The sequence below is a fragment of the Epinephelus fuscoguttatus genome, linkage group LG21 (assembly GCF_011397635.1).
Source record: "Epinephelus fuscoguttatus linkage group LG21, E.fuscoguttatus.final_Chr_v1".
NCBI classification, from domain to species: domain Eukaryota; kingdom Metazoa; phylum Chordata; class Actinopteri; order Perciformes; family Serranidae; genus Epinephelus; species Epinephelus fuscoguttatus.
The window spans coordinates 28,828,571-28,853,664 of record NC_064772.1 but is presented as its reverse complement, the minus strand read 5'-3'; the positions used below and the strand labels follow the sequence as shown (position 1 = coordinate 28,853,664).

At 41.5% G+C, this 25,094-nt stretch overlaps 1 protein-coding gene across 2 annotated transcripts in view; it reads right to left on the bottom strand.

Moving 5' to 3' along the window:
• LOC125881864 (guanine nucleotide exchange factor VAV3) overlaps positions 1–25,094 on the bottom strand; it is a 135,677-nt gene that overhangs the window by 55,663 nt on the left and 54,920 nt on the right. For both annotated transcript variants that reach the window (XM_049565263.1, XM_049565264.1), the window contains exons 3-11: positions 19,552–19,610; positions 19,382–19,447; positions 14,652–14,760; positions 12,062–12,163; positions 9,954–10,022; positions 7,352–7,455; positions 7,053–7,152; positions 6,674–6,769; positions 47–115 (exon numbers count right to left, since the gene is read on the bottom strand). In XM_049565263.1, the coding sequence (XP_049421220.1) occupies positions 47–115; positions 6,674–6,769; positions 7,053–7,152; positions 7,352–7,455; positions 9,954–10,022; positions 12,062–12,163; positions 14,652–14,760; positions 19,382–19,447; positions 19,552–19,610 (774 nt within the window). The remainder of the gene's footprint in view (positions 1–46; positions 116–6,673; positions 6,770–7,052; positions 7,153–7,351; positions 7,456–9,953; positions 10,023–12,061; positions 12,164–14,651; positions 14,761–19,381; positions 19,448–19,551; positions 19,611–25,094) is intronic.

Sequence of the window (25,094 nt, the reverse complement as noted above, 5' to 3'; positions counted from 1 at the left end):
GGATATTTGCATTGTGTGGAAATAAACTGGATAAACGATGATGTACCTTCATGGCGTCCAATGCCATCCGCAGATTACTCTTGTCAGTGGAATCATGAGTGTGTTTCACCAGCTCCTATTGGACGGAAACAAATCACACACACAAAATATAAGTACGATAACACCTGTTGGTGTCGTAAAAATGATTGAAAGCATCGCACAGCCAAAGGTAGAAATTGCAGAAAGGAAAGTGAGGCTATCTGTCAGTCATAAACCAAAAAAAAAAAAAAAAACCCGTAAAAAAAATCATGAACATTGTTATCCTGCTGCTAACATGCACCGCAGCCACAGTCCACACATGAGCAAGTAATGCTTTGGCTCCAGATATGAAATGAAAAAGGTTACTGTGAAAAGAATGCTGTCCTGAAATAAATCAGATACTGTGAGTGTGTGTGTGTGTGTGTGTGTGTGTGTGTGTGTGTGTGTGTGTGTGCACTCATCTATTGCAGGTGTGTGTGTGTGTGTGTGTGTGTGTGTGTGTGTGTGTGTGTGTGTGTCTAAAATTGCTTGCCAGTGCCTGGCTGCAGCGTAAACAAGACATCTAGACCTCAGCAGTGGAGGATAAGGGAGGATGCCATGCATGTCCTTCATACAGGGGCCCATACTAACTGTGTCCACACACACACACACACACACACACACACACACACACACACACACAGATACACACACTGAGCCGCTAAGGGAGATATATATGTCTGCTTGGCACTGCTCAAATCCCTGGTGTCAGTCAAGCTCAACCTGGGCATTATTATCACTAGCAAGACGACAGAGTCCTATTTATCAAGCCCTGCTCCCACCTCCACACATCCACAGAGATACAGAGGAAGGGAGTGGTCACACTGATAGCCGGGACCATACATGATGGACTCATTGAGGGAATCGTGTTGTGGTGTGTTCGGAATGATGAGCGGAGGCAACGAGGAAGAAAGAGAGGAAGATTGATGACAAAAAAAGAGAGAAAGAAAGAAGCAGCGAGCGAGAGGAACCCGGGGAGCGAGAGGAAGTGACGAGACATTTGTTGTACAGATTCTGGCTGTCACCATGTGGTATGCTTTATGTGGTGCAGCTCGCTATCAGCCGCCTGCTTCACAGGGATCTCGGCCCAAAGCGTGCAATCACTTTATTGACACAGGTTTTTTTTCTTTTGGAGGTACATTTGTGTCACATGCAAACAGGGTGAGATCACAAGGTTTCAGAGCTGAATATAGGTTTTTATTATTAAAAACTCCTGACGGAGCTCATTTCTGAACAAGTACTATTATTCCTTCACTTATTTTCCGTAACAGCTTATCCTGTTAGAGGTCACAGGGATGCTGGAGCCTATCCCAGCTGACGTTGGGTGAAGGGCAGGGTCCATCCTAGACAGGTTGACTATCACAGGGCTGACACATAGAGACAGACAACCCTTCACACTGACATTCACACCTACGGACAATTTAGAGTCACCAATTAACCTGCATGTCTTTGGACTGTGGGAGGAAGCTGGAGTACCTGGAGGAAACCCACGCTGACAGGGGGAGGATTCACTCCAGGATTCGAACCCCCCACCCTGGGTTCGTGAAAGCGCTAACCACTACACCACCATGTCGCCTGTAACATCTCAGCGACTTAAATTTGTTCCACACCAACATCCTCCTGCATTTCCTGTAGCCTGAGCTGAGATGCCTGTCTTTGGACTGTGAGCGGAAACCGGAGTACCTGGAGAAAACCCACGCTGACATGTGGAGAACATGCAAACTCCGCAAAGGAGCCCTCAGTAACCTTCTTGTTTTGAGGCAACAATACTAACCACTACACCACCGTGCTGCCCACAAGTATTATTACTATCTACGGAAGCCAAGAAGGGCCATAATAATTTAAACTTTATGAGCAACTGAATACTTAATTGTAAAATTTAGCTAGTACTGAATATGCGTTGTTAATATTTAGATTCTATCAAAGTCACTTTGAATTCTACTCACAAATTTCCTGAAGACATTTTCAAACGCAATTTCTCCTTAAAATTTTGTTTTATTTTCAGTAATTCTGGTCGAAAAGTCATGTGTGCAGGGTTTCCAGTCTCGACTCTTGGAAGCCCAAATATGAGAGATGGAATTTTTAGGGTCTGGGCAGCTAAGCTGCCAGGACACGATTGTAATCCTAGGTATTCTTCTTCGTTCTTCTCTCTTCTTCCGAGGAAATCATACTTCCCATGGGTGAAAACTCACCAAACTTTGCACAAAGGTCCAGTCTCACGCCAGATATCCTCAGCTGTAAACTCAAGCCAATAGTCCTGATGGTGGCGCTACAGCAAGCGTCTAAAGTTCAAAACTTTGAAAATTCATAACAAATCAACCATACGTGCTACAACTTCACAACTTTCATCAAACTGTAGCCCCAATACTGAAGAAACTTTTGTACATTTAAACCTATTAAAAAGTATGAAGTTCATCACTGTTTTTTTTTCAAAAACTGTAAAACTTCTTAAACCTATCTCCTCCCACAATTTTTGCTCAATTGACACCAAACTTGCTACAGAGCATCTTCAGACTGTCCTACAAAAACTATGTTTCTCAGATTTTTGATTTATCAAAAATTGAGCCTACAGTGCATCAAAATGTTTGACTGTAAACGGTACTGTAAACATATACATGCAAATTCTTGCTAAATAAATCTTCAGTGTTCATGATAATAAAATTCTAGAGTCATGATAGATGATGTGTGGCAAATTTCAGAATTTTATCTAAAAAACTGAATTTTTGACAGCATTTTGAATTTTGCTCTAATGTGAACAATGTAAAATTCAATGTAAAATTTTAAACGTCAGTTTTTAACTCATGGAGCAAATCAATCATTGTTACAAACAAATTACCAACATCTCCATGCTGTCTAGATGCAATATGTGTATTTTCAGATTTTTGTTTCGATAACTGAATTTTTTACAGTGGTTTGAAATCTGCTTTTCCATGCATGCTGCTAAACCTGCACGTCTGGCTTAGTCAATTTGTGAAGCTACACATGAATTGTCACTGACTAATTAGCTCAGTGAGATAGAAATTGATTCTTAGTCTTAGAGGTTGTGAGTTCAAGCCTCAGCTGATGCAAAAGGCAGATTGTATTGCTAAATTCCTAAATGTCTTCCAATTCTTCTGCTTGTTGCTCAGAATTGCCTAAAATCAAGTCTTTAACAGGGCATGACTCAAATCTACCTGCTGATTACCTTTCCCAACCAAAGAGGGGAAACTACATAAAATCAGACAGGCACTTGTCAAAGTCAAATATTTCAAAAATTACAATTTCACAATCAAATATTCAGTATTAAATTTTGATTAAAATTAAAATCTTTAAATTCCTTTTTTCCCCTTTTAGCTTCCATATAAAGTCTCCTAGGCTCCCACCCCTCCACAACCCCTAACAGGATAAGGGGTTACAGAAAATGAATGAATGAATGTATATAGGAACCCCTTATGCATGACGAGAAGGAAGAGATGCCCCCATCACCTCCACACACACCCTCACACACATATACACACAGATCTTTTCAAAAGGAGAAATGCTGCTGCTTCTCTTTTCATTACTGTACAGAACATCACAGCAAACCCACATGAGCATTATACACAGACCACCTTTAACCTCTTTGATGTATCTTGTGCAACTGCATGTGTGTGTATTAGGCTAAAAGGGTCATTCTCACTCACATATACTGACACACACATACACACATGATTTACCCTGAGGAAATGCAGCTTCAGTTAGCTCTATAATGGAGCTATGTTACAAATGCATGTCAACATTCAATCATGAATATATCATGTAGTCAATTTAAAATGCATCATAGAAGAAACTCTTGGATCATTAAAATGTTTCCCTTTTCAATGACACGTCAGGAACGTCTCTCTGACTTTGTCCCCGAGTTTCCACCGCCTCAGCTCAGCACCACATCCACATTCTCTCCACTCTACCTCAGAGATACTTCACCTCTCCATCTGTCTCTCTTTAGTTGTTTGTCTTGTTCTGTCTGCCGCTCTCTCTTTCAGTCCTCACTTCACTTTATCTATTTTCTCTCCCCTCCTTGTTGATTGTCTCGATCAGATGACTATTATGTGCGGGTCATTTCAGACTGAGAGCCATAAAGAAGCTACAGAAATAGACGAGAGGAGCCTGAAGGACGAAGGCAGGGGACGGGGACACAAACGTGGTGAACAGCACCACCCAGTGACGGCGTGTCATCTTGTGCTCATGAAGCCTGATTGGAGCCTTTGATGAATTGAGAACTCCCTGATGGGGCTGTGTCACTCACTGACAGTCGTGTATAAAGTCAGAGAAGACTTTTAACTTGAAGTTTGTGTCCGGCTTTGATCATTCACAATGGCAGAGACTGACATTATATACGGCTGTGAAGAGTTTTGATGTAAATATATGGTGATATAATTAAGTATATTTCCTTCCAACAATGCACAAGAAGCTGGCGTGATAAGATGTCAATACTTATTTAATTTAAAATCCTGCTTGTCAAATATTACTTAATTGGAGAGGACAGATGTATTATAAGCAAAATATACATTTATTTTATTCTGTTGGGTGTTCAAATTATAAAAATACATTAATAATTTATTTGTTGATCAAGTGTTTTGTGTGTAAAATCTTAACCTGCAAAGTAATTAGTAACTTTAGCTGTCACATAAATGTAGAAGATATCATAAAATGGACACACTCAAGCAAAGTACAGTAAATTTACTTAGTTAATTTCCACCACTGATGATGTATTCTGTTGTAGTTTTATACTGTAAATACTTTTTAACAAAGTTAACGAGAAACAGATGCCATTTTTATGGCCAAGAAGGTAACAGAAGGTAGAAGTGATGCTACCGCTTGAAGAACATAAAACAACTTGGAGATGATGATCAACACATTTACTATATATAAAATCTGGAGTCTATAAATAAATGCATATAAATAATAAGATAAATATAAATAAATCTTTCCCCATGTGCTCTGGTTTGCTGGTTGGGTTGTACAGTTGCACAAGTTAAGTCAAGAGAAGACTGGGGAACAGTCGGCTCAGCCTTATTGGCTGCTAAAAGAATGACACTGTTGAACTGGAAAATTCGGAGGCAGCATGTTCCTCAACAGAAGCTTTGTTGCTTGAGTTCTCCAGTTGAATAGCTGATGTGATCATTGACACAATTTTTTGAGGTGGGACCAAATATGGAATTGTGTTTTAACATGGTATATTTGAAACTCTGTTAAGCTGACACTGAGCAGCCCTGAGCGAAATATTCCGGACTTTCTGGTTTTCCGTGTACGTGTCACATGCTCCTCAAGATATATGAATTTATTTATGAATTATAGGGCATAGTGCTGTAAACCCCACTTTTATGTCATTTGTTGTCACATAATGTGTTATTGTATTATTTTATACCTCTTGTTGTCTTTGTTATTGTTGTGGTTGTCGTATGTCTATGTGTTGTCCTTGCGTTGTATGTCTATAGTGATATGAAAATCTAAATAAAAAAATATATATATATAAAAAATCTGGAGTCTAGATTAATTCAGGTTAATGTTTGATGACTTTCTATGCAATCGTTTTGTGTTTGTTGAGCACCTTTTAAAAACAGCACTAACCCCATGTGTCCCTGTTTTCAGCACAAATTCAGCTATAAATCTGACATATTACTTTGTCAAATCAACAAAGTATAAAGCAGCCAGAAAAACAAAAAAAATCTATAGACATGTATAAATTTTCAATGATAATCACTCAACATATTACAGAACCATTAAAGGTGGAAAAACATATTGTTTACCTTTTTAAACACACAAATACAGCAGAAAAATGTAAAAAATAAAATTATACTACAGTTTATTTAGTTGTTTTTGTGTCTTTTATCATTAAAAACCCATTTATGCATGTAAATACAGAAAATATTAATAATTGAAATTTTAAAAAAATCTATTAAATGTTATGGTCTATGGACATAAATTAAATATTGTGATTTTTTCCCCCCTATTTTTATAAAATACTTTTTATTGTCATCATATCATGTCATGTATCAAACTCATTACGAAGCTCATATTTTTAAGTGAGATCGTATGTGAATAGGTGCGCTACCCAGTGATATATCAAAATAACAAACTATTTATACACAATGATAAATAAATAAAGATTAAAAAAACAGTTATGGTACAGGTTTGAATTTTAAAGTATGTTATTGGAATTTTGGTGTCATAGAAAAATATCTTTGATTGATTCCTTTTCATATTCAAGGTTCTGCTTACTATATTTTATGGTTTATAATTAGGTGTTCTTCTTTCAGTATTTCAACCTCCTGTTCGGCAACATAAGGCTAAGAATAAAAAAAAAAAAGACCAAAAAAAAACAAAAAAACACTGTGATTTTTTTTTCCCAATTTGTTTCTAAAAGATAAACATAAAGTCATGTTTACATAAAGAAAACACTCTGGGTGTGTTCACAGGTGAGCAGGTGGACTCAAAAAGGTTTTAAACATTTGTGCAGATAAAACTATCTGAGTTATCTTGTTTTCCAAACTTTCACAGCACTAACTAGAAGGCTTGGTCCTTACACCATGATGACAGGACAACTGTATGACTACATTAGAGTAGAAATAGTATCAGGTAGGTTGCAGTACTGTACCTGCAGCAGGAGGTGATACTTTAATACCCGCTGCATAGGAACCACCAGCAGATCCCTCAGTGTGAACTTGCCGTAGTTGGCTCTCTTTGAACATTCCTGTACGAAGACGACAAAGAAAGCAAATCTTAAAAATGATGAAGAAAAGCAGCCTATGACGGAGCAGTGTTTATTGCGTATTGGTTAAATGTTGAAACATCTTCCAGGAGTCTCAACGAGCGAGCTATTAGAGTTTAATAGAAACTATACAGTCATTTATGCCGTCAGCTGTGGTGTCATCACTTGCAATGCCTCAGGCGCACACTTGAGGGCATTATCTGACCACTCTGAGGTGATGATGAGAAATGAATACTTGTCACTGTGGCGCTAAAAACTTTCTTACCTCTAGCTTCATGCGTACGTCCTCTCTGTCTTTGCAAATGTCGTCCAGAGTGGCGATGGCTGTTTCCACATGGCTGCAGTATTTCCCATAGATCAACAACCTGGGACAGATCAAACACATGCAGCAGGAGGACTGAGGAGGAAGCCAGGCTACCTGTACTTCTCTGTAAACAGTATCTGAGACTTCAAAGGACACTTTATAATGTTTTTTACATACATAATTTATTCTAAGAGCTTTACAGAAAATTTAAGGGCTAATGTGCACGCTGGAGGAGAATAAACTGAGGTTTCTTAGTGTACCTCTCTTTGAAGGTGATGAAGATCTGGTAAAGGTTCTGGGCACTTCTGTGATGGACTGAGTCTTGGATTTCCAGCAGTAAACATTTGTGAACTTTAACCAGGTCCTGGAACACAACAACAAACATCCTTTAATGTCGATCTACACCAGACGTACTGCAGCTAATGAGTATTTTCATTATCAGTTCATGTAAAGAAGATTTTCTCGATGAACCCACTGATCATTTGGTCTAAATGTAATAAAACAATGAAAAGTGCAGCCATCAAATTCTTTGTTTTTTTCGATTAACAGTCCAAAACACAAATATATTTGGTTTATTATCACAAATGACAAACAAAAGCAGCAAATCCTCACAACGAGGAAAGCAGAATCAGGAAATGTTTGGTCATTTCCAAACAGTTGAAAGTTGTTTTTCTGTGTATCAACTAATATACTAATCAGTTCAGCTCAACTGTCATTTGAAACCGAATATTTAAATGGCTGCATATGATATGACACATTAACCATTTGCATATGTAATGTGACTACTCCTTTTAACATGAAAGGTTAATGTGTCATCTCTGTTTCCTGTTTTATTTTGCTAACCATTGTCTCGTCTTGTTTCAGACCCCACTTCCTGTCAAGTTTCCCTCTTTTGTGATTATTTGCTCCGCCCTAATATGTTTCACCTGTGTCTCATTGTCTTAGAGGATTTAAGTTCTTGTCTTCCCCACATTTGTTGCCAGATTGTCTTCACCTTTGAGTGAGAGTTTCAGTGTTTTCCTGTCAGTGTTTCTTGTGAGTATGAGTGTGCGAGACCATTTTTGCCTCTGAGACTGATTAAAGACCCTGAACATTTATCCAAGGCTTTGAGACTGCTTTGTGAGTCCATATCCAGTTTGTACTTGACAACGCTACACTTAACCTTAAACCTAGACAGCAGATCCAACTTTTCTGTTTCTTCAGGTGTGCTAAAGGTGGCTCAGTGGATGGAAATAACAGTTGGTCTGTCAGTCCATGAGGCTGACGTTTTGAGTAAAATGTCCCCACGTGAAATTTGATGCAGACATCCACCTCTCTCTCATGATGAACTGTAATAAACTTGGTGATCCCTGACATCATCATCAGTTAACAATTCGACTTTTCAACACAAAATACTTTCAGAGCGAAAGACATTCCCATTACCTTCAATTGAGCTAGTAAGGAATGTTAACATGCTAACACACAAACTTAAGATGGTTAACGTGGCAAATATTACCTACTGAGCATCTGTGTTAGCACTGTCAATGTGAGCATGCATAGACTGTATAAAAGAAGTGGCAGCAGCCAATGTGACGTCAAGCCAATGGTTCGCAGACTATCGCTGCCCGATTCATACCTGAAAACTAGATTTGTTCTACACATGTGTGGAGATGGTTGGGGTTAAGTTTTCACCTTCAATAAGGGTATGTGACCTGAACAAATTGGGTTTAAGGTAAGGGCCAGGGTTATGTAAGGTGGAAATGCCTTGGATTCACATTTCTAAGCCTCTATCCTGATTTCCATGTCGCTGTGATCGCAATTTGTCAATCACAAGGTAGCCACACCTTGAAGGACTAGTGATTGAGACCATAAACTCATTAAGAGAATGTTTATTGAGGTAATAAATCAAGTGAGAAGTGGGGTCATTTTCTCACAGACTTGTAGGCTGAATCCAAACATCCGGACTTAACCACACTTGCAGTCTTGCAAACTCTGAGGACACTGGGAAGTCTGGGAGTGCTGAGTGCTGTCCAACTCCTCAATTCATCCAGTCCACAAGGGGCCTCAAGCGGACTTTCACTGAGTTATATAACCCACAATTCATTGCAATACAAACGTGATGTTGTGTTTTTTTCAATTGGCAAAAATTCAATTGCCTATTGAAAGGCTAATTGAATTGTGTAGGCTAGAAATAATATTTAGCCACATCATGATATGTATACGTATAGGCTGTAGAGGGACTGAAAATGCATTTTATTATTGCAGCCTATCAGACTGTGTAGTGAAATAGGCTACAAAATTGGCCGAAAATACAACAAAATAAGGTTTCTACTGTCGTTAATGCCCAATGTATTGAGTTATTGTTCTGTCCTTATTGACAAACATTTGTTTTTGAACACATGTAGCCTGGTATACAGAGTCGCCCCCTGCTGGCCATTTGAAAGAATACAGGTTTAAGGCACTTCCACATCGGTTTGATTTTTCAGACCCTGAGGCATCATTCAGTTTGTTTTTTTTAAAGTCTATGTGAGCATGTTAGCATGCTGACGTTAGCATTTCGCTCAAAATACTGTTGTGCCTAAAGGTGCAGCGTCACAGACCTGCTGGCCTGGCTGTAAAGTCTTAGTCATGTTAACAATTGCAATGCCTTTAACACACGTTATGTGTTGGATGTGTTACATTTCATTGGCACATAAAAACAGCCATGACAGTGTGGCAAATTGACAATGTGGTATTCAGTTGTCATTAATATTTCACACCTGTGCTGTTCCCACTGCAACAAGTCAACACGTCTTCAGTGAAAGAGGCCCATCAACAGAGAATGCTGTGACCCCAGAGTTGACTATGCAGTCGGATCATTACACTGTAAAGACAATGACTTACCGGAATATTCACGAACACCTTTTCCATCTCGGCCATGGACAGAAACATGGTGAGGGGCGTCATAAAGTGCTGCAGCAGAGAGAGGGAATGTTAGAGAATGAAGCTCGTCCCCTCCAGAGTAAGAGTGGGAAAGTCATTTTGTAAGAAGCTATTATATTATGGGGCCAAGTTGCAAAGAGCTGCAGTCAGCAAAAACAAGGAGGACTGTCTGGGTCACGACAATAATCTCATTTTCAGAGTTTGCAATTTAATGATTTCCTCTCAGAAAGCTCCCGCCGCATAGTCACCTCTACATCTCAAAGGAGCGGGCGAGCACAAACTAACTTCCAGCATCCACTTCATATCGAAACTCATCTACTGAGTATTCCCCTGGGAGAGCAGGCAAGGTCTTTTTCCAGACATGAACGTACACAAGAGGGAGAAGACAAGTAGCCGTGGCTGGGGGGTGAAAGACGGCGGGCCTCCCACAGTCCTGTAAAAGTGCAGGGTAAGGTGGAACACGTCCACGACAAAACAGGCTTTTCTCAGAGTTTGTTCTGGGCAGAGCTGGGAATACTCATTACCCACTTCTAATTTCAAAAATAAAAATACGTTCTCTCCCTCATCTCTCATTGGGAGAACAGATTTGTTACACTACTCATTATTTTTTCTATTATACCCCAAATTACAGTCAGTCAGTTTCACAGTTTCTCATGCTGCAAGTGATAAGGGGGCCAAATTGATTTCTAGAGCTCTTGTCATGCTTTTACTGCATAAAATCAATGGAGTGGGACTTTTTCCACCCAAAGAAAGTTAACTTAACTTTCATGTTTGACCCACTGTAGTTGAGTGTGGGCTCACATTACCTTAGAGAATGGAAATTGAATCACTGTATTTCAGATATTTGGCTTGAATAAATACATTTGATTGGTAATTTACATTATTTCTGATCTTGAAATAATGTAATTATTATGTATGTAGTTATCATTGTGATAAGCAACATTGCTGTTCGTTCAAACCAACACTGTCCTCAGTTTATTCAAATGAGGACAGCAATTAAATCCGACAGGAGAGCTGGCAAAATAAATGATGCATTAATACATTTTTATTTTTTTTGAAAGTCTTTGTGAGTGTTGGTGATATCACTCCTGTTAATTTACATAAAATTTTACAGACGTCTGCTTCAAACACGCCTCATTCACAGTGTAGATATCAATTTACTGCAGTTTGACAACTGCAGACAACACTTTGTATGAACTAGACTCAAATCATCTTAAGGCTGATGATATAGGACCAGTGTTTCCCAGTCTGAAGGTCCAGATCACTGGGTCAGAAGATAAATCTGAGGGTGTGTGTGGATTATTCAGGTAAGACAAGCTGCTGGTAAAGTGCAGTAAGGTCAAGTAAGGTAAGGTAAGGTAAGGTAAGGTAAGGTAAGGTGCAATAAGGTCAAGTAAGGTGCGGTGCAGTAAGGTAAAATAAGGTAAGGCAAGGTTAAGGTAAGGTGCAGTAAGGTACGGTGTAGTAAAGTGCAGTAAAGCAAGGTAAGGTGCAGCAAGCTGCAGTAAAGTGAAGTATGGTATGGTAAGGTTCGGTGTGGTAAGGTAAAGTAAGGTAAGGTGCGGTATGGTGTGGTAAGGTAAGATGCGGTGCGGTAAAGTTAGGTAAGGTGTAGTAAGCTACAGTAAGGTTAAGTATGGTATGGTAAGGTAAGGTGCAGTAAGGTAAGGTAAACTTTAATATCCCTGAGGGGCAACTAGTAGATAGTGGGTATACTCTCCTATGTATTCCAGTGGCTTTTTGGCTGATAGATGGGTGTACTGTAAATGGCCAGAGATATATAATACAGTACACCCTCTACTGCTCATCACCCAAACAGGTTCAGGGCCCACTGATCTAAGGAACATCAGATTTCCCAACAAATCTACCCACATATTTGACCACACACCACTGACTTTCCAACAACCTGTTACATACAATCTAAACTCTTCTACATGTGTTCGTTTCTAGGTAACATCGGTGTATAACAGCACACAAACATCTGCTTAAATTCACAGCAAAAATGTTCCGCACAGATCGTTGTACTATGATCCACAGTGTCATTACTAAGTGACAAAAACAGTCAGTACCTTCTCTATAGACTCCAGGGTCTCAGTGTATTTCTCCTCTGTCTGTTTGATCTCTGTTAAACAGCAACTCCTTATGTCAGTCTCTGCTTGCTTCTGGAACGCCTACACACACACAGACACAAACACACACACACACGCACAGGACTGTTACTATGTGTCAGCACTGTGGGCTGACAAACTGTTGAGTCTTCAACCAGATGTAGTCTGTGCAACCCTTTGAGCGAGGTCAGAGTCACACATGCTCACCACACTGTCCGCTAATGACAGAGTATGAAGTACCATCATTTTTAATAAACAAAGCATTTATAATGTGAGAAAATATACAATCAACATTATCAATTTCAAACAGGAAATATAAAAGGACAACTAATGTTAAGGTTTAAACTTAAATCTTAAATTAAAAGAAGGCTGATACCAAAGCTAATACTGCTAGAAAAGCAGTTGTTCATCAGGTTGGTACTTTAAAGCTCTATAATTTCACAGCCCTCCAAAAAGGCAACAAGAAATTATTTTTGGGATTTCTTTTTAGCTAAGACACTGTGCGCTAAAGCTACAGCCAGCAGCCAGTTGTGTTCCGTTCATGTGAAATCAGGCAGACAGTACACGGCAATCATTTAGTGAAGAGCAGGACAGTAACATCAGGTGAGGCCAGCAGAGAATACTGGCGACAGTGACGGTAGGCAGCATGGCCATTCAGAGTGAAAATACGACATGTGCCATCTGGACATTACTATAATAATTACAAAAAATAATAAACACAAAATAATTGCAACGGATATATTTTATTTCATTCTTTGTAAATAATATGTCATCATTGCAACATACGGACACGCATGTTTAGTGGTATCATCCTGGAATTCCTTCGGACTGTTTGCGTGTTTATCCATGCCATCCAGAAAGTGTTCTGCCTGCCGTCTACCATCTGCCAGAATCCATGTGAAGCATGTGGGGCCGTACACATGCCCTCGAATATATTGTTTTTAATATAGATGCATGCAGGCGCGCTTAAACACCAAAGCGATGCCAGAGCAATGCCAGAGCGTTGCACACGCATTCCCTGAGCACCTATTTTTCAGGGCACGACGGCATGTCATGTAATCAGGACCAACCAGTCACTGCCGACATAATAGAACGTCTTGATTAATAAAATAAATAAATATGATAAATATGGAGGAAAAGTTGATCATTTTAGTGCAGGGCTGCCAGAGCTTTACATCCCTCCCACTGACAATATTTTTGGCCCAATACACACTTACAAAACAGCGCCTGGAAGAGGAACACTCAGGATTTCTGGTAAGTAGACTATGATACGGTGCTGGTTATGGCCGCTTAGCAACCTCAGATGCAACCTGCCTCTGCGCCCTTGAAAGGTGGCACAGAGTAGACACAGGTGTAGCACCCAGCACCCGACCTTGCATTTTCCAGGCGGTACAGTGGACACGTAAGGGATAATGAATAGTGAGCTAGGTGAGGTATCACTGTCCGAGGGCTGCAGCAGAATGGCAACCAGGATGTCAGCCGACCAACACTCGCTACCCGGTCCCTGGTTGCGGCGATTTGCGATGTTGGCCAGCTAGGAATGAACTAGCAGCCAGTACAGTACAGTCCTCTCTCGGCTAGCTAACATTTAGCCGTGTTACTTAGTGAGCCATTAGAAAGAAAGCTAGCTGGACACCGGTTTTGAAGCCTCTTTGGTCACGGAGCTCCTCCATCTCTTGAACGCCTGACTGAGGTTTACTCTTGTTTTTCCTCTTCTTTTATCACTCTCCTTTTTGCTCTTCTTTGCCTCCTCAGACAGAGGAGCTTATTTTCTTTTGCTAGGCCATTTTTCACTTGTCTCCAAGCCTTGTCCATCTGCCATTGTGCTCGTGACTCAACTATCTCATGCCCAGCTCCTCATAAGGACCAGCTCCAGTCCCTGATTGGCTGACCGACCAGTTTCGCAATGCATGACGCATTTCCTGCCGTAAAGCAGATTTTTTTTCCCGCGAAATTTCGCCCCCGGTAGCAGAAGTTTATTGCAAAGATTGCAAAGCCACTAAGTAACCTATGTAAATGCTGATAGTCTGATTTTACTGTGTATACTACCCTGTGCAACCCACATTATTTTCATAATGATATATTTAGGAAAAGATGCTATCTGTTGCCTCTTTAAACTGATTTTGTTACTTTCGTATAGTCATGCTAGCTTCCAGCTTTTATGCTAGGCTAAGCTAACTGGCTGACCGGGTCTACCTTCATATTCAGACAACATACTGTACAGACATGAGATTGCTATTAGCATCACTGTGCTGTGATTGGCTGGTACTAGCCCTAACCCTTACAACTGAATCAATCATGAATCACTGGTGCGAGTACTAATCAATCACAACACATTAGGGTGGGTCTTGCCAAGAAAAGCATCAGATGGTATCAATCTTCTTATCTCTGTCTCTGAAAGAAAGTTAATAAGCTCATTTCACAAAATGTCAAACTATTCTTGCTGATCCAGATGGCGACTCAACCATCCATGTGCCAAACTGAGTCAACCTGTGTCGATGATGTATGATACAGAAGTGAGTGAAGTGACAGTGAAGGGAGGAGGACTAACCGGAGGAGGGATGGCTTCTGTCTTCATCAGGTCCTCATAGATCTCTCCTCCATCTTCGTCGTCGTACACGCAGTCATACAGATCCTCCTCATCCTCCACCCCGTTCTCACTGCAGGACACAGAAGACAGAGTATGGCACTGACTTTACATTACATCACACTGCTGTTTGATCCGGAGTTTATGTGAGTGGGTAATGGTTTTCACTCCTGACAGGTACATGAAAGGTTTAAGCAAAAAACACAACGTTCTGGTTTTACTGAAGTGGATTTTAATACTACACAACAAATCTTGTTAGCGGGGGACAACACTTAATCCATGGCTGTGAAAGTGGCTCAGAAACACACACACACACACACACACACACACACACACACACACACACAGGCAAAGACTGTTATGTGTGACGCCACAGGCCTGTTCTGACTGCTCACTTCTGAGCCAATTACTGTACCCTAGCAACTGGGCTAACACGACATGACTCAGTGCTTGTGTACCTCAGAACCAAATGTCCTCAAGAGGAAAGAAACATAAAAGGGATCTAAACAGAGCATGTAAAGTGTAAAGACTTGTAGCGTGCAGGTATATCAGGGTTAAGAATGGAGGGTGAGGTGAGGGGTAAGGATAAAGTATGGACTCTAGGCTGTGGAGGTGAGCTGCAGGTAAGTTTGGTGCAGATTGCCTGGGAACCAGATGAATCTACGAGTTCATGTTTAATTCGTCCTGGCAGGTGCATCTGGTCCGTCTCGGCTTTGGACAGATTTCCAGCAGCCTGAGTCGTGTCAGGTCTATCGCAACCGTTAAGCTAATATGGGGCGTGTTTTAGAAGAAGACAGTAAAGAGAAGCGCCGCTTTTCGAAAACAACCAAGATGGTTGCAGCTGATGGGGAACTTTATGTCGAAGCAGCTAGCAGCTTAGACGAACAACTCACTGCACTTCAAGCTTTTCTTGAGAAGAAAGATGTGTTTGCTGTACTTCCAACAGGATTTAAAAGTTTAATACACTAATTCTAAGTTCCGCCCTAATGTGCCATGATTTGCTGAACAAGTAGTGAGTCGTACTACCAGTAATTGCACTCATTGTACACCCCTGAAAAGAATTCAAGAAAGAACATGGCTACAACATCAGAAAGAATCTTGGATCTTGGTTGGTAGAAACTTTGTTAACAAAAGAGCATGGTTGTGGTCTGATTTATTAATTTCTCCCTCATCTGCTACCTTCTCTAACAGTGTGGGAGGGTGAGGGATGTTTGCCTGGAGGCCAACAGCTCTCATACTCCGTTCATTTGGCAGTACCGCATCTTACATCTTATCTGGCTGCAGTTCGCCGCAGAAGGTGAATCAATCCCCAGCTTATAGTTTGGCTGCACTTCACCACAAAATTAAATTAAACAGCTTCAGTTTGGTGAGCCTGGAGCAGCTGCGAGATACTCCAATGTCCACAGACACTGCATGACTAACTGCACTTCACCGCAGCTTGGTGTGTTTGCGTAATAGTTAATATCAAAGAGAAACAAATAACAAGACACTTGCTTCCCGATTCATAGCAGCAGCCAACTCACGACCAGACCTAGTCTTCTGGTCGAAGTCCTTTTAGCATGCTTTCCTCATAGAACTAATAGTCCACAGTGAGGATGCAACAAAGGAGGCGTTTGAATGCAAGAGTCTGCACTACGCTGACCTCATAACTGAAGTGGCGACTAGAGGCTGGGAAGCTGAGGTGCGACTGATCGAGGTGGGCTGCAGAGGCTTTGTCCCAAGATCCACCGCTACTACGCTCCTCAAGGAAATCTGAATTAATGGGCAGGCCCAGAGGAAAGTGGTCAAGGATCTGGCTTATACAGCTGAGAGGTGCAGTCATTGGTTATGGCTGAAGAGAAGGGATCCCGTCTGGGCCCCTTGGTGACCACAGAGGAGCCAACCTTCTGACACACACCCAGACCTGATCAGCCTGTGGTGGGCGTCTTGTGATAAAGGCCGAAACACCTGATGATGTTGAGGTCCACAACTGACAATGTGTTGGGGGGTGGATCTGCAGGGTGGTCACGGCCTAAGCACCTATGCTCTGGCACGAACTGTGCTGAAACTCCAGGGATTGTAACACCAAGTCCTAACTCATGAATGAGAGAAGTTCTTAAGATTTGAAAAGTCCCACATTAAACTTTCCCAGTCACACAGTGAATGTGTCTATAGCCTAAGTAGCCTAATTTTCTCAAGGGATCAAGAAGCAGCTTGTCCCTGAGCAATATTGCGGTCATGACTTTTGACAGTGTCAGTAAGAGTTCAGACAGTTGGCTCTAAATGGTCAGTGTTGCTGGTGAATCTCTCTTCTTGGTTGAACGGATACGTTTCTGGGTTTCTGCACATGCTGTGTCCATTTTCTGCGGAACCCTGAGAGCTGAGCACGGCTCTGTTCAGTGTGATCCAGGCTGCCACTTCCACCTCCCATCCACTGCTGGCTGCTGTCAGACTGCTGTTTTCCTGTCACTACTGACTAGTGGGCTGCTTCCTACCCTAGGAGCTGTCAGCGCTAAACATAGACCAGAGCACCGTGTCAGAGTGAGGCTTCCCAACAGCATCTTTACTGTAAGATTATCTGTCTCCACTGACTCACATCACCGCACGAGTTAGAGGAGCTCTGCCCTTAAAGCCAATCCTGTATTCTTCCATATGGTTCATGCTCAGATCCAGAAAGTTACATTTGAGTTAAGGACAACACCAGGCAAATATAAGTTAATTAGAAGGTGAATATACTGGCTGGGGATGGGAAGCTATTCTTTTAAATTTCAATGAAATGTTTTAGTAGATGGCGGCACAGTGGTGCAGCATTGTCACCTCACAGCAAGAAGGAGTGGGGGAGTTTGCATGTTCTCCCTGTGTCAGCGTGGGTTTCCTTCAGGTACTCCAGCTTCCTCCCACAGTCCAAAGACATGCAGGTTAACTGGTGACTCTAAACTGTCCGTAGGTGTGAATGGTTGTCTGTCTCTATGTGTCAGCCCTGTGATAGTCTGGTGACCTATCCAAGGTGTACCCCGCCTCTCGCTCAGTATCAGCTGGGATAGGACTGGACATATAGGTCATGAGACTGTACTTCAATCAAGGTCCAATACCAGGCAGAGATTGCACTGTCTCTTTGCGTTAAAGATAACATTAAGATCAGTCATGACAGCGATCTTGAAGGCTGAAATCTGTTATCTCGAGAAATTGGCAAATTGACACAAACTGACCCATTAACAGCTTTGTTATCTTGAGATAATGAAATAATTAACTCATGATCTCAAGATAATGGCATTATTTGATTGTATTTTTAAGAAAATGTGAGCATGGCTAGTTTTTGTAGTCGATGAAAAAAAATGGTGGAAGAAAAACACATCAAAAAACATTCTTAACAGTATAACCTTCAAAAATCCATTTTTACCAAGCCAAAGTCAAGTCTCTTAAATCTTTCAGATTCAGGTTGTATTGCTGCACTGCAATTAGATAAAGAGAGTCCTGTCTGCAATGTAGGTGGATTATGTAATGCTTTTGTTCCTTGTTCATTTTGTTGTTTTGATGAAATTGCTTTAAAATGAAGTTACTAAATGCATCAGTCAGAAGATGGTTAGCTGTCACCATATGTTCAGTGTAAGGCCACTATTTAACCAGGAAGTTAAAATGCCATTAGAAAAACAAGGTTAGTTTGAGGTCCCCAAAACAGTTCACTTCAGCTCAGACTTTAAGGGTATTTGTATATCCTCCTGAGACCCTGTGTCCTCATATGAGGACATCACATTTTGGGTTTACTTGACCTTATACTTCATTCACTTAACTTACACCTGTTGTCCTCATTTGTGGACATCTGCCATCTAGTGGTAGTAAGAGGACAATACACTAATCCATGTAAAAACAAGATGGCAACCATCTCTGCCAAATCAGTCTGCAGCCGATCCTGACACAAAAGTGGACAAGGTCAAAAACCTGAGCACATTTTATGGTTGAGACTTGTTTATTTATGATTAATAATGTTTGTAGTTTGATATGGCAACAAATTTGACCAATTTTAGCAACAATAAATTGCTGTTCACTCATCTGAAGACACTAGGTATTTATCATCAGCTCATTGGTGGTCATTGGGACTCATCTTGGTTGAGGACATTGGAACTTTATTAATGTCTCGTTTGAGGACATTGGGACTTTATCATCGTCTTGTTTGAGGACACTGGGACTTAATTATCATCTCGTTTGAGGACACTGGGTCTTTATTAACTTCTTGTTTGAGGATATTGGCATTTAATTATCGCCTCGTTTGTGGACACTGGCATTTAATTGTCGTCTCGTTTGAGGACATTGGGACTTTTATACCTATCATGTCCTACTGATCCCAAAAAGCTAGGAGAAACTAAAAATGCATACCAAACAAAAGTTCGGGTCTCAGGAGGTTGAGTGAAAAACTGCCATTTAAATCTCCAGCGCTTCCATAAGTGTGTGGGACCAGGGTGTAAAAACAGGCTGAAGAAAATTCCCGCATGACTTGTGGTTAACTTAGAAAAGAGTGGGATGAGCTCATGCTGAAAGCCTGGGAGGAGGTGGCTGCGTTCCAGTCAACACCCGGGGACCAAATGTTGCCTGCGTCCCTAACAGCCTGTAGACTGTTAGGTCGTTGGGACTAAATTGACAAATGACACTTTATAATGAAGTGTTCTCCAACTTTAAGGGTTGTAATGAGTGTGTGTGTGAGAGGAGAGGAAACGTACTCTATCAGGTCCTCCAGGTGGTTGTAGATATCCTCATCTTCAACACTCTCCTCAGATGGGAAGGGCCTTTGAAGGGGAAACAGAGAGCATCATCATTATCCACCCTGCCTTAGAGTATACAGTAGACTGTATCATGTACATTTGTATCGTGTCATTTCACTCCAACATACCTGATTCCAGTTTGCTGTGCAATCACTGTGTGGGAAAGTTTAGATAGTGTGTCCATAACCTGCAATGGAAATAAAGACATGTTATTTTAATAATGTTACCTACATTATAGAGACCATACACAATGTGGGGAGCGATACTTGTATCTGATGGGGTTTGCTGTTTGGGTCTTGGTGCTCCTGTAGTGCTGCATTTCAAAGCGGAGACACATGAGGGCAGCATTCTCACACACTCCAACACTACTACTACTGACACACATTGTGACTGTGTCGCTTGTTTATTCATGTGCCATAACAGACACACTTATACTCCACACACAACTTATACTCTGAAATATAAGTCATAATATGTGTGATCATGGTGTGATTTGGTGTTTTGTCTTCCCCATTTGTGTTGTGTCTAAAATCATAAATCACACACAACCCATTCACATAAATGTCATGAGAGAGGAACAATGAGAGATGTGTGAAACAAGAGAGGAACAATGTCGCCGCTGCACACACTCGCTCGACGCAGTCAACAGTTAGCAGTGCACCCGCAGCAGAACACAGTCACATGAACTGATCAGTAATTGATCGTGCTGGGAAGTTAGCCGCATGCTCTCGTGGGCTGACATGATTGCTATTAGTATGACATGTAATTTCACACTGCAGTGCTCAGTCCCGCCAGTGCCCTTGACCTCTCTGCGTGTGTTTGTGACCTGCTTGACTAATCACAGCCGAACACACCTGCCAAACGAACGATACATAGTTTATGATCTGAGTCGACGGGGAGCTCTTTTGCAACCTGGCAGACGGCCCCACAAACCTGCTTTTGTGGGTCATCTAATCACTGACATAACGCGCGGACGTGCCGATAAAAAGATTGCCTGCACGCCTGCATTCACACGAACGCATCACAGATGCAACCGTAGATACATTTGGCCCGGAGCATGAGCTCTCAGAGATCAATACTGATCACACAACAGGCCTTTCCCTTCCCCCACCAGTAAACAGAATAAACAGTGTGGCACAGAGAGGCTGAAACATCTTCTGCTGACATCCTTTAAGCTATAAACTGTAACACTGTGCACCACTGGAACTAATAATGTGACATGTTGTGTGTCACTGATTTAAAATTAATGTTCATCCAGTGTAGGATGCTGAAGACTGATGGTCTGAGCTGTTTTTAGCATCGGTATTCCTGTTTTTAACCACAAGGATCTCTCATTTAAGGACCTGCAACAGATACACAGACCGGTGCTGATCAATTGCACAATAATCAATCAAACTGCATCACATCCATCAAACAGTCCAAACGGAAGGTGGACGACACTGACTGACGATCTGTCTTTCACAAGTCTGTCAAAGTCTGGCACTTTATCATGACAGACATCAGAGGCAGCAGTGAAATAACAGCGCCATGAAACACAGATTCAAGCTGAGTTTATCAGTCGCCGCTCTGATCAAAGGGAAGCATTAGTGGCGAGCAGCTGAACAGTGGGAGGATGCAGAGCCGTGTTTGTGACAGAGCTACATGGAGCTCAACAGCAGTGATCACACATCATGACCATACAGTCTATGGTCATGACAGGAGGCAGCACTAGTGTGTCAGACCTGCATTTATATACATTAAAGTCAATCTAACAGGCAAGAAAATACAATCAAACTGGCTGATGTGCTTTCTATAGTTCACTACTCCTACTTTAAACGTTAGGTTTTCTTGATAGAGGACATATTATGTATGATATATCGCATTGTTAAAGGATTTTAACCCCAAAGCTCCTCCTTTTTCAGCTTCATACAGCCCCGACAACCTCCACCAATTAGGTACAGCAGCAGTATGTAGCCTGAGAGGCAAAACCCAGGGCAACAAAGTCTAAAACATACAACCGCTGCTTCTCCTTAAAGGTAAACTAAAGGGAAACTCTGCTAAAGACAGTATGGTAGTGCTAAATTGCTGAAGCGTGTTCTAAACCGACTGACCCTTCGCTAAGTCCCGCCCCCAGGACACAGACTGGCCAATCATAACGTAGCATCAGGCCAGCTCAGACCAGGGTCCGACAACATTGACTCTAATGCAGTTGTTTCAGATTTCCTTCATCTTCAGGCTGGTTTTGTGGATTTGGAGCTAAATGTTGTGCCTGGGGCACGTCGTGTATTAATGATACTCGTTACCTGGAGAGGTTGGAAAAAGATATACGTTTCTTCCCTGTTCCAAAACCAAAATCAAACCCTGAAAAGTGTAGGGTTAGCTAGCTAGCTACTGAAGATATAGCCTGGACAGCCTACAGGAACCAGTGAAGGGAAGCAGGGAAACTTGCTTATATTCAACCAGCTGTGTGTCAATGCATTGTGCACAGATGAACGTTGTTTGACTTCCCCAGGTGCTCCCCGACAGTCCAAGTCAAATTTCTCTAAAGGAGACCAATAAACAAACTGAATCTGAATCTGGCGGAGGTGCAACCACTGGCGGTGACACAGGGGGGAATCTGCACACACTGCGATGCCACACGGCTGGTTCAATATCAGCAAAGTTTCCCTTTATATTCACTGTCTTGTGTGGCGATCAGCAGTGATGTGGTGGTTCACTTTTACACTGTGATCTGTAGCCTATAGTTCGGCTTTAGCGTCTAACTATCTTTGTCTTTTTAACCTGTTGTTGCTGCTGAGTCAGTTTGACATCCTGGATATATCCTTCAAACACAGACTGTAGACCCCTCTGTCTGCTTCTCTCTGGAATCACTCTTTCATTTTTCCAAAAATATGATAATATGTCTTCAGGGAGTGCAGTTAGTTACAGTGTGGGCTCCATGCTTACTACGACAGCTTGTCGGACCATCACAAAGGGGCGGGGCTTAACGAAAGGTCAACTGCTCTGAGCACACAGTAATAACTGAAGGAAACTCAGGTGAGCAAGACTGTTACCCACTGAGATCGTTTCTCATCTGGATCATTGCAGCTGGACAGCAAGTGTATTCAGTATAATTGTGACATTAGTTTTCATATGAGCCCTGTAGAGTGCGTCAACTCTCATTTCAGCATGTAACACAGGAAACAAGCACCAAAACTAACACCCACAGAGCCGATTTAGAGCTGTCAAACTATCAACTAAGCACAGATTGAAGTCCTGAAGCAGCAGCCTGGATGTTAAACAGCCTCCGCAATCAATGTGCCTTCAGCAAGCAGAGGAATGAAACAGTTTTGAGTGTAATTGTAAACATTTTGGGACAACTCAACGTACAGTACAGTATGTGCTCAGGAACTTGTGTTCTGTTAAAATAAAAATGCAACATGTCAGTGATATTGTTGCAGTTCAAACACAGACATGAATGAGTGCTGTGAGGATGGCTCATTTCTGAGTGCATCCTCTGATACTCAGAGATTCTTCCCCCCTTTCCAGTTATTAATCCTCACACAGTTATCAGACAGAGTCGATAGAGTTCTCCTTCCAATAATAAATGAAGGGCATGACATCCGGAGGCCAGTTGGCAGGTACAGCATGTCCAAAAGCTGAAGATCCACTGCGTGCTGAACACAGCTTTGGAGGCTTTCCAGTTTTGGCTGGCAGGCGACTTTGGGGGACGAGTCGTGGATAGTTGTGCTTTTTGGCTTCACTGAATACATGAGTCACACTCATTCGCAACAAAACTGACCATCTGCACACGGCCAAGACTCACACCCGTCTCTGAAGACTCACAAGTATTAAATCCATCAGTGGTCGCACCACTGTTAATAGAGAGATGTCAAGGAAATGTCCACAAGAGAGGTTTGAATTCCAAGAGTCGATCATTTTAGCTTTAAAAAAAATCGGTCAGCGAAACTAAAATATGGATGATTACTACTGTCCTCAGACCTTCATTATGCAAGATTTTAATAATACATCATCTGCTCTTTAAAGCTGCTTTGAGCAACTGTGTCATCAGCCAAAATCACAGAGGCTGAAACAGCAAGAAAAAAACCCCGTACAGTAAGACATCATCGTCCAAATTAAAAAGATCAAAGGTCCTGCGTTAGCTTTGGTGTCCAGTGTGCGCACATAAAGCAGAGGTCACAGGCTTAGCAGCGTGTAACAGATGAGTGTTGATGCAGGGGGAATGGCTCTCTGATGGAGGTTAATAAACCTGCCCTGCCTGACCACGTCTGCACCGCCGGATCTAATGATTCACACCAGAGCAATTAAAGCAGGATGAGGGATGTGTCTGCACAGATGAAAGGGAGACGAGTACAGTGTGTGTAGCTCCGTGTGTGTGTGTGTGTGTGTGTGTGTGTGTGCTTGGATGCAGGTGCGTGTTGGCAGCAATCTGTCTGCTTTCAGTGAATTTCGAAAACAACAATCACTTCACACTCTAAGTGTTTATTTCTACATTGATAGACACAGCACGCTTGAGTCAAAATTGCAGCTATTTAGTTTTATGTAATTATAATTTTAAGCATTATAAGTGGAAACAGCTTTGACACGGTAATTATACGACAGATCATCCAAACTCTTCCCAGATAATATACTGTACGTAAAATGTTCTTTCATACTTCAATAAATATCCATGACATGCTCCATGTTCTCACACAGCGATGTCACCGATCGGATTTTAAATGGAAACTACATCAAACACAGATGTTTCCACAGAAAGATCAATAACAGCCCCATATATCACTTCACGTAGATCAAAGAGAAAATTTTACCCTCAGCGAGACAATTTCTAATATCCGCTATTGGCATGCAAACCCACTGATCGCCTCCTCTTTATATATTCGGAGACGTCCTTCGCCGCCTCTCGTGGTAGAGGGCACCTTAAGAAAATGGGGGATGCATTTTAGATGTATGACACGCCAACAGTTTTATTGGTTTCACACACAACCCAGCACGCTGTCCCAGTTTCCCGCACTCGGCTTTTACTCCTCCTTTCTGTGGCTTTGCCTTCAAAACCAAAAGAAAAAAGAGCACTTTTAATTCCTGTTTACAGATTGTAATTGAGGTCACCTACCCACTTCTGAAATCAGTGCTGGAAATGGTGCTTACTGTTACTGCAGCGTTTCATCAGAAAACAAACTGAACTGCAGTGTCAAAATGAGATTTGTTACCTTGTTAGGGACATTTTGTGAATCCTCTCTATTTGATAGACGCTGCAGCTCTCTGTGTTCATACCTGTGTCCCTGTGCCATTATCCTAATAATGCATGTGACATTATTGTTATTATAAATTTAAAGGTCCAGTGTGTAGGATTAAGGGGGGTATATTGGCAGAAAAAGAATATGACAAGTATTTTTTTCTTTTGTGTATTATCACCTGAAAATAAGAGTGCAGTGTTGTAAAGTTTAGTTGATTCAAAACACACATTAAACACACACTGAACACACATTGAACATGGCTCAATGGCAACCATTTCAAAGACAAGTACACAAATTACTGACAGCATTCACAGACAAAGCACTTGTCTTTTGCTGGACACAAAAACAACATGCTAATATTTTTAGCACAAGCCTATGGCATTTTACATTGTATAAATTAGCCTAGCAGCTAGCAGACTTTTCCTCTTCTCATATAAAACCAGGGACAACAGCAACAT